This window comes from Stegodyphus dumicola, chromosome 7 (genome assembly GCF_044657685.1).
Source record: "Stegodyphus dumicola isolate Sdum_Otavi_A_Nest chromosome 7, ASM4465768v1".
Taxonomy (NCBI): domain Eukaryota; kingdom Metazoa; phylum Arthropoda; class Arachnida; order Araneae; family Eresidae; genus Stegodyphus; species Stegodyphus dumicola.
The window spans coordinates 109,068,044-109,081,729 of NC_140774.1; the positions used below are offsets into that span (position 1 = coordinate 109,068,044).

The 13,686-nt window shown below is 29.0% G+C and overlaps 1 protein-coding gene across 1 annotated transcript in view; it reads right to left on the reverse strand.

Annotated features, from left to right (window-relative positions):
- Positions 1 to 3,183: 3,183 nt before the first annotated feature.
- Positions 3,184 to 13,686, reverse strand: part of LOC146996309 (uncharacterized) — a 58,313-nt gene continuing 47,810 nt past the window's right edge. Inside the window, exon 9 of the mRNA XM_085820708.1 lies at positions 3,184 to 11,903. Coding sequence (XP_085676834.1) covers positions 11,820 to 11,903 — 84 coding nt within the window. The 3' untranslated portion in view covers positions 3,184 to 11,819. The remainder of the gene's footprint in view (positions 11,904 to 13,686) is intronic.

Consider the following 13,686-nt stretch of genomic DNA (forward strand, 5'->3'; position numbering starts at 1 on the left):
AATGACAAAGAGGTAGGCCATTAGCGGCCAAACATATAGCACAAAGGTGAGTGGTTGCTTAAGGAACTTTGGTCAATGTGTCCATGAGGATTGCTACACATGCTGCTGTAATTTCTAAATGAAGGGCTCTGGTATAACCAATTCTTATGCTATACAAAGTTCCTGAAAGCCATGTTGATTTACTATCATACATCACATATTACAGTCATGAGACCATGAAAGTACAGGCATGGGTTGAATAAACACCATACTACATAATGAAACGCTATTTCAGTTCAACTTAGAAACCATTTTCTTCCTACACATTGTTATGATGAACCTTGCAGAACAGTAGTACCAATTTAATATGAAGAAACAGGAGGCATCAGAACACTGGAGCCCCACAAACTATAGCAGGTTAAATAGATTTACTGATTGTACCGGCATGGGAAGCTCTTCTACTTTACTTCAGTCATACAGTGACAAACACCATCCTATTCATTCCAGCTCCTTTTATTCAATAGCAATCATGCATATAAGCTCAGTCTATAGCTGTTATCTCTAAAACTGTATGCGCCATTAGATAATTAAAATGCATTTGCGAGCCTTCTTTCTTTCGGGGAACATCAGTTTGAGATCACTGCTATTTAGTTTAATCTAAAACTTGCATTACAGAAAATAATCCTCCTTTGTTAAAAAAGTTGGTGGGAAAATATCATTCTTCTCAGGTGTGCTGACAGATAGTAAATCAAAGATATTCCTCTTTTGTTTGGAGTTGATTATTTGGTAATTTCTTGAATGTGGAAACAGTTCCAAACAAATAAAACAGCTGCCAAGAGACTTGTGTCTGGTAGACCAAGGGTTAGCACTATTTCTAAAGATCAGTCTATTGCTACAGTATTCAAATGGAATTGATGAGCGATTTCCACAACTATGACAACTGCAGGGTATTGGGACGACACCATATTGTGAAGGTATGTTGCAGCAGTTGGTCAGGTATTCCATCTTATAGATGATGCCTATACCCATTGAGTAAATATTGTTAAAGAGTACCTAGAACATAAGGGTATTTTTTTGTATGACGTGATTGCCGTATCCCTCCAATATTAATCCCATTGAAAAATCTTCAGAATGCCCTCAGGTCTGCTGTTAAAAGTACATTTTCCTTCCCTAGCCAGCTGGAAACTGCCCTATTCTAGGCATGGCCATAGTCTGTTACTTTAAAATAGGCACTTCAAGACTAAATTTAAGCCAGCTATGTCCCCGACACGAGTATTTTTGTCATTTGCAAACATAACTTGTGTCATCATCACCATGCAGCATTTAAGAATGTAATTTAATCAACATTCATTCGCGTATTTTTCATAAAGCAAAACTCGCTAACTAGAAATGAAGCAGGTGAAAAAAAAAATGAGTTACTTTTCTTCTGCAGCTGTTGTTTCTATGGTTACAAGTCAAACTGACTGGCGGAAAATAATCTTGAAATTCCTGTTCTAAAGTAACAGACTATAGCACCTGCAGTGCTCAAGCACAGTAAAATTCGGGTGAAGTTTGGGCAGTCACATGCCTTATTAATATTAGTTTCATTTATTAAATTTTAGCTTTAAACATCAATTAGTTAATAACCCAGATGTGACATTATATAACTTATAAAAACTATTTTTTTATGCATAAACAGATTTGCTACCTTCATGTATAATTTAGTGCTATTTATAGCTTTAGTTTTCAATTTTTGTGGTTTTACTAATGCACACTTAACTTTTGTAATCCAGAGTATTATTTCCCATTCAAAATACACCAGTTGCTTATCAAAAACAACTGCTTTTAAAACATACCGCCTTAAATACTCCAGTACCTGTTTCAAAATTGAAGGACACGTATAAATTTGACTGTTAATAATTTTCTGATCTTAGAAAAATGTGTGTCAACTGATAAAATTAACAAAATATTACACACTGTTTTTACTAAAAGGAAAGATTTTTAATCATGTCATTTATTTTTATTAATATGTTACAATGTGCAGCAAAAACTAATAAAACAAAAATTTTTTATTTATTTATTTATTTTTTTTTTTTCAAATGGCAGTTTTTTACAGATATTTTTTCATTAAAAGTTTAAACTTAAAACATATAGAAGCATTTGTGTTCATTTAAATATGTACATACATATTTAAATCTTTTAAAAAATACACAGATTTCTTAAAACACTGATTTAAATTACACAATCTTCTAAACATATATTGATACTTTGATTTACAATCAAGAACAAAAGAAAATCAAAAAATACTCCAAGGAAAACTAACTATGTTGTACTCAAAAGAATACAAATGGTACTTAAGATATAGTCGAAAACTATAAATGATTATAATGCAAATAATGTATGCATAAAATCAATAATAAAAGATTAATGAATACTTGTATACTCAGAAACCATCTACAAAAATAATATTTTTGTCTTCCATCAGTGCATCCATTTTATAAATTAATTTAAGACAGGGGAAAAAATCTATTGGATAAGCCTGAAATACTATAATGGCTGCAAATCTCAGAAAACAAATGAAGTAATCTGTACTCAAGCTTTGACAGTAAATATGTAACACTATATATATATATTATTAATTTCATAATTATATTCATTTTATGGTCATTATTTAGGAAGATAGAAATAAAATTTTATTTTTGAACAATTATTATTACATAAGCAAAATTAGTTTAGTTTTTAACTGAATACAATTCACATATTAAAAAGACTCAGAAACACACTAAAGATGACAAATTAATATCTAAAATATTTTGTAAATAGTTACTGGCATTTTATCATTAACCAAATTTGCTATAAAATTAACAATATGAAGAAACAACACATGATTAAATAAATAAAATTTTCCAAAAATGCTTGATGAGAAATATGAGAGAGAACCTTAACTACACATAAGAAGTAAAGCTCTTATAAATACACTAAAATAAAAAAGCTGTCAAATAATTTCTTCCAATTCTCAATTTAAAAAAAAAAAAAAAAACTTCTAGAAGAAAATTTCACAACCAGTCAAAAGTACAACAATCTACAATCAAAACATCTGTATAATTTCTTAAAATGGGCAAAAACCCACAATTCCTTAAAAACTTTTCAATAGTGGGAGGAAGAGGAGCAACATGTGGAATAATTAAAAACATGTTTGACAAGTTCATGCAGAATTTGCTTCTGTCTCCCTCTTTTTAAATTTAAAAATATCTCCAACTTATAAATCAAAGTTTTTCATAATGACAATTATATCTTCTATCACGCAACCATTTGTTTATTTTGCACACACGCTAAAAGATAGCTATATCATGCAGCAATTTTTCATGCTGGCACACTGCACACAAATTTTAAAAGGCAAATGTTAATACTGCAAAACAAATGCAAAATTTGCATTACATAATATAACATGCATAATATAACAAATTTATTAGATCATCTCAATTGTTTTATTTGGAAACACTTCATACATGAAGCTAATATTACGAAGTATCAAGAGGGGCATTCTTCAGTACCATCTCATTTCAATAAAAATTACATTATTCTTACAGAATGGAAAAGGGAATTAAACGATGCAACTTAATTTGAAAATACATTTAAGAAAAGATTACTTCCATTATTTCACTTGCATATAGCACATATTATACATTTATACTGCAGTTTCTCCAACATTATTTACTACAATAAGAGAACAATGAAAGCGAGAGGGAAGAGGTTTAAAGAATGTAAACATATTCCAGCAACCAAACAAAATAATAATTGCATTTAAGAGATATGTACAAAAACTTAAATATTGCCTTTTCACAAAATTTTCATTTCATATACTTTAAATAAACACGGTCAAGTTTTCAAAAACTTATGATTCATTGTCTTTTCATATAAAAATTGTTTCGTATACTTTTAGCGAAATTAATGCCATAAAATACATATAAAAATGGGCTTTACTGTAAAATTTCTAAAATGAATTTTAATAGCACAGAAGAAATGCAAACAGATATTTCTTGCGATGCTGCAAAGCCATTTCTAAAATAAATTTTTCTACTAACACTGTTTAAAATCAAATTTAATTATTCACACATTACAAACAAGATGAGAAAACTATCTATAGTGTATCAATTTTAAAAAAGAAATAAAAAGTAATTCATACAAGAAAATTTCTCTGAATGACTTAAATTAGTGTTAAATGTTTTAGAGAACTATAACTGATTGGTTTTATTTAAATAAAAGAAATATTAAAAACTTAATTCTAATAGTAGTAAATGCAATCTGAAAAACATAACAAGCATTCTTAATAGCAACACATTGGAAGAGGGGGACACAATTTGAAATGAAAATACTGCAGACATTTAAGCAAATGCAATAGACATACATTCTACAGCATTTAAATACTGAAAAATATATATATTATAAAGATTAATGTAATAGAGCAGATTAAATGGAATGCCTGACATTTAAATATGCTCTTTGTTCACTCTTCTCAACAGAATCATTAGAATAATGAAATTACAACACATCATATTTCAGTTAAACCAAATGATGTGCTCTGCGATACGGTTTTAACAAACATATGTCGACATGGGATGTTGTATCACAAAGAGCTGCTGTATAAGTGGTTGTTAAAGAGGATGCTTCTTATAAAGCACTGCATGCAATTAACCAGATTAATTCAGTAATATACATATGCAAAAAATTTAAGATAAAATTAATTTTAGCCTAAAAATATCAAATAAGTTTTCAAGTCTACACTTATTAAAGAGGAAAAATATAAGAAGAATATAATCATGGAAAAGTGCACAGGAATTACTGATGCTACAATTTGACACAATTTAAGATTTGTTTGTACTTTCAATTATCCACTTTATTCATGGTCAAAATACACCATAGGTAATTTTCTAAATAATGCTATCAAATTATCACAATAATCATGCACCATATAGTACATCAGTTCTCAAACAGAAATATATACTCCTTTAGGGACACACAAGAAGCTCTAATGGGGAAATTATTCAATAATACTCTTTCCTACACATGTCAAGGAAAAGAAAGGGTAGGGGTAGATTAGTTAACTGATTAAAGAAAGAATGCAAACATTTTTAGAGAAAAGAGTAATTGTACTCATGTCATGCACATGGAAAACTATGAGAAACTAATGCAACCAACCTGTGCATGGAATATGAACTAGGATCAAACTTTCTTGTTCAACAATCTTATCAAACTGGAAAATGGAGCGCTCTAAGCAGAGAAAGAATTTATAAGCTCTAGAAAAGGATACTCTCCCAACAACAACAACAACAACAAAAAAAAAAAAAAAAATCTAATATTTTTTTTTCTATTCCATTAAAAGATATAAAAATATTAGATTTGAAATAATTAGTATTACAAGCACCCAGGACTCTTCAGACATTTTCGAATTCAGTTAGATGATCTATACTACAATGTATCAACCACTCTAGATTGATACACTGTAATTTTTTTTTCAGATTTTTTACCCCTGAAATAAAATATAATAATGAGGAACTCCTGTTTGTATTAACTGTTCGAATTACATCACAGTAAGCAATTATAACATTGCAAATTTAAGTAGAACTTTATTCTTTTCACCTCTACAATTAGTAGAGTTTGAAATCTCTTTCACAGCATTTTCCTCAAAAAAAAAAAAAAAAAAAAAAAAAAAAGTCTTTTCATATCAGTCAAGGAGAATAAGTGACTAAATAAACAAATCTGACCTATTAAAATGCAAAGACAAATATTAAAATTGTATGCAACTATGAAGATGATGATTTTCAAAGATTTCCTGAGACTATATCTTCCGTTCTTAGTCCTACTCACTAACAGAAATGCCAGCACAGTGTAAGAAAATGCTTCTGAATACCTGTCCTGCAAGTCATATATATATATATATATATATATATAAGAAATCAGAAAATTGTCAGAATCTAAAATCTCTCATGTGTTTCTTGCCGTTCCAACAATTCAAATTAGATAAAATTCATAGTAGTAGTTTTCACAGGCAGGTGCTTGTTGCTGTCAAAAGATATATAACACAAATATACTGAATACAGAAATAATGAAGAAAGTGACTTTCACAACATCAAAAAGATGACAACAGATTATTTACATTTTGCGAAAATTTCAATTTTCAAACTAAGATAAGGTGGCTTTCCAAAGAAACTTGCATTTTTTGTTTGCATGAAGGCAAATTAAAGTTTTCCTTTCTGTTAGAAAGTGTGAGTTTAGTGACAATTTTAATAAAGATGACCAGTGATTAGATTCTTTGGCTGATGCTCCTAAATCTGAAAAAACTGAAGAAAGATTTCTTTAAGTTAGATATAAAACCTTTCATGAGTTATGACCAGAAGGAAAAAGTACTATCATTCTTTTTTTATTAAAAAATTTGCTATGAACTATTAAAAAAAATGCAAGTTTTAAAAAGATGTTTTTTCTGAGAACAAAATAAATGAGTTCCAGATATGAGAGATTTTCAGTGCAGTGGAAGACTCAATTATGCTACACGTTTTTGTTTCCTTGTTTTGCTTTTTAAGTGGAACAGAAGATACAAATGAATGAACTGCCTTGCACTAAAATATTCAAATTTCAGTTTAAACAAGATGACACATTCTGAAGAGAATAAACAGGTTTCCATCTATCACTGGTAGTGCCAACAATTTATGATGGAATATTCAATACTACATCAGTGTTAGAATAGTTTTTCATACATGGTACAACAAAAACATGAGAACTGGAATTAGCTAAGTTCAGTGCCAAACTTTAGCCTGAAAATTTCAGAATAAGAACCAGTCATCAAAAATTTATATTTGAGTTAATCTTCCCCTTTAAACTTTACAGAATTTTTGAAAAAACATAAAAAATTATGAATGTTTACTATTACACTTGCATTTTGTCTTTTTTTAACTGATCCTAATATTTTGCAGTAAGAGATAATATATGACAGTAAAAGTAGGATTCTGCTGCACATTGTGATATTTGAAACATTTTAAAAATTAAGAAATATTTTCCCCCACTTTGAAAGGCTTAAATAATTTACCAGGTAGTTATTGTTTTTAACAGCTATGAGAACTTTTCTTGTTTGGAGTAAGTTAAACCTTTATTTGTCATCAAAAGGTACAAAGTAAAAAAAGGAGGAGGCTTATGAACCTCTGACATACTGATTTTTGCATACTAGATTGAAATACAGTTAAATCAGTTGTGAAAGGAGGAAAATAAATACCACTTATCTAAAGTTGCATAAAAGCTAGTAAGTATATAAACCTGAAATGATATGTATATGAATAATAATATAAATATATATATATAACATAAAAAATAAAAACAGAGGAATAGTTACTCAAATATCATAAATCAACAATCATATATCAGTATACAATATATGAGTTTTACAGACTATTTAAAAACAAAATCAAAAATGAAACTTTTAAGTTTTAAAATTTTATGAAATTCATATACCTTACTGCTATGCAATTACTTTTTATTGCATTTTCGCAGGATAAATATTACCCAACTTTGTTCTTTAAAATGCACTCTTCAAGATTTAAATGAAGAATCAGTTTGAAAACATTACCTAGCCTTCATCACGAGTACAGCATGAATAATTTTATATACAGAGCAACAATATTTACAACAATTATGCTGAATAAATACACTGGGAGCAATTCAAAGTATAATATTTTAAAAGAATTAATAAACTTACAAAATAACATGTTATGATCAATTAAATTAACATGCTTATATAAAAAGCTTTTGAAATATGGAAATTATTACACCTCTTATCTATTGAGCTTTAATTTGTAACATAAAATAGAGTAATCACATTTAATTTGTACTATCACATCAAATGCATTGCATATGAACAGGCACTGCTTTTTATGAAAGACGGCATAATAAAACAAATTTCTGGATTGAAAAAAAAAATGTTAAAAATCTAAAAACTCAGAAGGCAAAGTATAATTAAATTTATAATGTGACAGAATATATGCATTAACATATTGTTCAATAAGTCCCGGGACTAAGCAACAGATGGCGTTAGTAATATCAACTTGACTTCGTTGTTCGAAAAAACTAACCGTTGAATGACACATATATGATTTTGATGGCATTCGGATCGGAAACAGTGAAGCTACTGTGGGGAAAGTGACACTACTTGTGCATTTGTGGACAAAATGGAGAAAAACGAATTTAGAGTGTTGATCAAACATTGCTATTTAATGGGCAAAAATACCATGCAAGCTCAGCAATGGCTTGAAAAATGTTATCCAGACTCTGCTCCATCAAAAAAAAAAAAAAAATTGACATTAGTATGCATATTTTAAGCACGGTCGCACAATACAAATGATGCAGTACGCTCGGGTAGGCCAAACGAAGCAGTCACTCCGGAAAATGTGAAACATGTATTGAAAATCATGAATGACCGCAGAGTGAAAGTTTGTGAGATTGTCGAGATGGTAAACATATCAACTGGAAGTGCAAGTACGATTTTACATGAAAAAAGTGTTTTCACAAATGTGTACTCACAATGGAACAAAAGCAGCAATGAATCGACAATTCACAGAGCTATTTGTCACTGTTTACTTGTAATAAACAGGATTTCTTCATCATGTAACAATGGGCAAAACATGGATCCACTATTTCACTCCGGAGTCAAAGTGGCATGCAGCCGGTGAAAGCCGTCCAAAAACGCAACAGTCAGATGGCAAAGTCATGCTGTCAGTGTTTTGGGATGTGCAAGGTTACAATTTACATAAACTACCTTGAATAGGGAAAAATCTATCAATAGCACCTATTACAGTGAGTCATTCATGCGTCTGAAAGACGAAATCGGAAAAAAAAAAAAAAAAAAAAAAAAAACCTCACATGAAGAAGAAAAAAATCATCTTCCATCAAGATAATACTCCATGCCACAAGGTCAATGCAAACACTGGTTACATTGAACAAGTTGGGCTTCACTCTGCTTCCCCACCCACCATACTCCCCAGATCTACCACCCAGTAACTACTGCCTGTTTGCTGATCTCAAAAAGATGTTCCAGAGAAAAAGATTTGACTCTAATGGGGAAGTCACTGCTGCCACTGAAGCTTATTTTGCAGACAAGGATGAATTCTTTTACAAGCATGGTATCGAAAAGCTACAAAAGCGCTGGAATGATTGCATAGCTCTTGATGGTGATTGTGTCGATGAATAAACGTGAATTTTGTGAAATGGATGTTGTTTTCTTAGTTAGTCCCGGGACTTGTTGAACGATGTGTTACAATGTTTATTACAAAATTACTTTTTTATTCATATCATTCAAAATTTTTCTAAAATTAATTCTTTTGAAGACTACTTATTGAGCATACTCCAATAAAAATATAACCTGATGACTAAACAAAGTAACTCTGCATTAAATAAATTTTTAAAATATTAAAAATGATACCATTAAGGAAAATGTTACTCATTTAGCATTAGGTTAAATGACATTTTACATACTGTAAATGCAACCAAAGTGAATGAATGATAAAATGGTTTTAAAGTGCATAAAAAAGCTATAATATTTACATGAAATTTTCATTCATTAAAAAAAGTTTCAACAATCCATAATACTTAGAGCTGTTTCTAAAACATTCTATACAGATTAGCACAAAATATTTTGAAAAGGCACAACTAAAATAATAGCAAAACTCCAAAAAGTAATATAGTCAAGCCTGAATATAAAATACCCAGACATACGCTGCATAATCCCTGCCAATTATAAAGGTTCAAGGTATTCACATTTAGTGTCATTATGAAATATTCATGCTGCTATTATGGTCACTGCAATCTGAAAGTTCAAGGTTTCTCTATTAACAGTTTGAATATTTTGCAAGAAAGTTTCCCTCTAGTAAAATCATTGTTGTCATATTGTCAACAGTCACTCTTTTTCAAGTTCATATTCACATTCATTCATTGTTTGTGCCATTCATCTGGCCCCTTTGCTTATATAACAAAAGGGATGACAAGTGGGGTAAGAAAGTGACAATATTTTATGATTCACCTTTTCATCATCATGCATCACTCAAAACAGAAATTTAGCAATCAAGTTCTGAAACCTTAGAAATCAAATTCTAAAACTAGCTTGAAGTTATCACATGACACGCATTCTAACTGAATAAGGGACTAAAGATCTAATTTTCATTTGTTGATTCTTCAAAGAAAGAAGGGAAAGAAAAAGAATTTCTTCTTTGCAAACTGAATCATCATTAGAAGTGAAACTAACATTCTACATAAAATAAAATACTTTGATTTGCCAATAATAGAAATTCTGGCGACATCATTTTATAGTTGCTATGGCAGTCAATGCTGATGAAGATTTTGAAGTTATGAATGAAAGTGAAAAAGGCATGTGAATATAAAACTACGGCATTAATTAACTTAGTGTAATGCAATTTTTAATGACAGCATGTGATGCTACAGAAAAATATTTAAAAGTTGTTAGTAATTTAGTAAAACCTATTCAGCTTTTGAAAAAAAAAAAAAAAATCAATTTTGGATTAATAATTTTTTTTAACAGTCTAACTCAAAGTTCTGTGTGATGTTGTATATAAATAAAAATGCATATATAATTTTTAAATGGGCAGTCATATTTGAAAATTTTTTATACAAATTATATTAATTTATTTGCTAAATACTGAAAATTATAAATTGAATGAAAATATTTATTTAAAAATAATTCCTTTCTTTTTTCATAATATTACATAACTTAACAATTATGTAGTTTCATGCCCTTTCTCATATATTAAGTCATCCTGCTTATACAGTCACTTTTGTCAAGTACTGAGCGTTAATTTTATAAACAAGGTTTGACTTTCCAATGCCAAAATCACAAGTATTTTGAATGGCTTTAGTTTCATTGCACACAATACACAGCAAAATCTGATGCACAATATAACAACAGATTTACATTTCTAAGCAACCGCAGAATAGAAAATTTGCTCCCTAATAGAGGTAGCAAAAAAAAAAAAAAAAAAAAAAAAAAAAAATTAATATATAAAACATTGATAAAAATCTAAGGAAATATTAGTTACTGATAATGTAACGAAATGAAATTCAAAATATTTCTCCATCACTCAGGAAGAGAAATGCAATTGCTTCTTAATGATAAAAACAATTCTTCATACATTGTATAATTGTCTGTAATAAGAAAATATTTAAAAACAAAATAACTTTTTAAAATATAACATTTAAAATACCACTCAAAAATAATGCAGCATATCACACTAATTATCAGAACTTAAAATACTTCTGATAAGTAGTAATTTAATGAAAAAGTGAAATAAGAAAAACAGTCATTTGCTTAAATCAAAAATAACCTTCATGTTGAAAATGAATATACGCACAACATATAACTATTTTTAAATTACTTATTTAATCACACACAATAAACAAAATTTTTTTGTTCACCATCCTCAAAAATAATGCATTTCAAATGACAGATATTAGTAAGATATTAAGTTTTGCATCTACAGTGCAAAATATCCTACAAAAATTAAAGTTATAATTGAAGATTCTATCAGATCTAAATAATTATAGAATAAAAAAAAAATTATAATTTGTTTCGTAAGAGAACATTTCAAAATTTATTATTGTCTCCCTATGTTAAATGTGACTACATAAAAGGAGAAGGAATTGTAAGGCCTGAGGTTTGTTATAAAATAATAATCTTCTAGTTAAACAGAAATGAGGCTGAGAAAGTTTCACCAATATCTGGTGTGTTTTAGGAACAAAACAACTCATTGAATTTCCAATATCTTAATTAACTATACAAATTATGAATGATCAAATCATCAGTTTTGTCAGCTTGAATTTACAGAATGCAGTTGGCTCTTTAACCGCTTCACATAACATTCATGTAACTGTATCACAAAGTCTTCATCATTCTGAAGGAAGAAAAAGAAATAAAATTTTGAAATTTGCAAGTTTAATAATCTAAAATATTCACGTTTGATATAAACTGATTGCAAAATCTTGAAAATAATAAAATCTCTAAAAGGAGAAATTCATCAGGTCGATCACTGAATGTGCAGCTAAGCTTGGTCCTCAGTGTGCGTTTTATCAAAATTCTACAGCATACACACCCTGTTCACAAAAGTACTGACTTTTATTTTCAAAATCATAGGTCATAGGTACTTCCAATTATAAATATTTTTTAAATGATGCAAACATTCTTATTTTCCTATTTTTCAATTTAAAAAATTAATTTTGTATAAAATATGAAATCTAACTTTTCATATGTTCTTCTGGCCTCTATACTTATATTTAGGATATTATTAAACTCATTATATACCATATAATATATAAAAAACATTTGAAAAAAACTGACCAAGGTATTTGGTATTAAAGTCAAGGTTCATACTTAGGGACTGTTCACACATTGAACACCAAAATGTTTGCATGCATATGTAACTAAAAATAAAAATTAATTTTGAAAAAATGTTTCTGATACTAAGAGATTAAGTGATCGGCATGTCTATGCAGATAATTGAGAGAAAAACTAATCAATATAATTTTCTTTAAATGGATTCACAAAATCTTATAGAATGTGTATGATAGGAAACACAAGTAGGATTCAGCCAATTTGAAATATTACCTTCATTAATTAAAAATGAAAAATATTTGAAGTTAAAGGAATTTTTTCTAAAAATTTCCACAAAATAAAAAAACCACAGATTCTAAAATTAAATATCTTGGTCAATTTTTGTCATAGGCCAGTCAAACTTTTAGTTTTTTTCCTTTTTTCTTTTTCGACTTTTTTTTTTCAACAAGTATAAAAGTTCCCTAAACATAAGGACCAGAAGATTGTATAGAAAGAGTCAGTAATTTTTACAAAATTAATTTCTTTTAATTTAAAAGTGCCGAAAGATGAATTTTGTGACATTTAAAACATTTTTATGACAGGAAACATGTATTTATGGCCAACAGTCAAGGAAATAAAGGCTGGGTAAGGACATGACATATATATGTAAAATAAAAAAATATGTAAATCAAAACTTAAATTAGCCAACTTAATCCTTCATTTCAATTTGGGCATTCCCCGTTTTTGTTCCAAACGTAGTCACTATTTATACAGTATAAAGTAAGAGATCTGGACATCCAATATCTGGAATGATCTAAAATCTGGACCTTAAAGCCATCACCGACCAATTTCTTTTAGGGGGGTGGGTATGCTTTACACATGCGCATTTGATGTTTTCCTCGTCATAATAAAACATGCGGAGAGTCCAGATTTTTAATCTCACTTTAACACTAAATAAAATACCTCATTATTGAAGAAATAATCATTTTACATAAATTTGTGTGATCAATAATTTGACTCTGTAGCTGCGCATCTGCTACTCACATATCTCAAACTGAAACATTCTACATAGAAACACTGCTGATTTTACACCAACTAATATTTTAAATCCTTTACGTCAACCTGGCGAACAACAACAACGACAAATTAAGTAATGACTTATACAGCGATGTCTAAACAATTTTTTTTATATTAGTAATTGAATAACATAGAGTGTGGTAACATTTTCTGTTGGCATACACTTGGCGTTGATTACAGATTTAAGTAAATGCAGTAAGAAATGTTCATGCGGAAAAATTTAACAAAAATTTTTTTCCATATGCTAAAAATAGATTTTGTTAATGATACTCATAGGCCAAAAGATTACA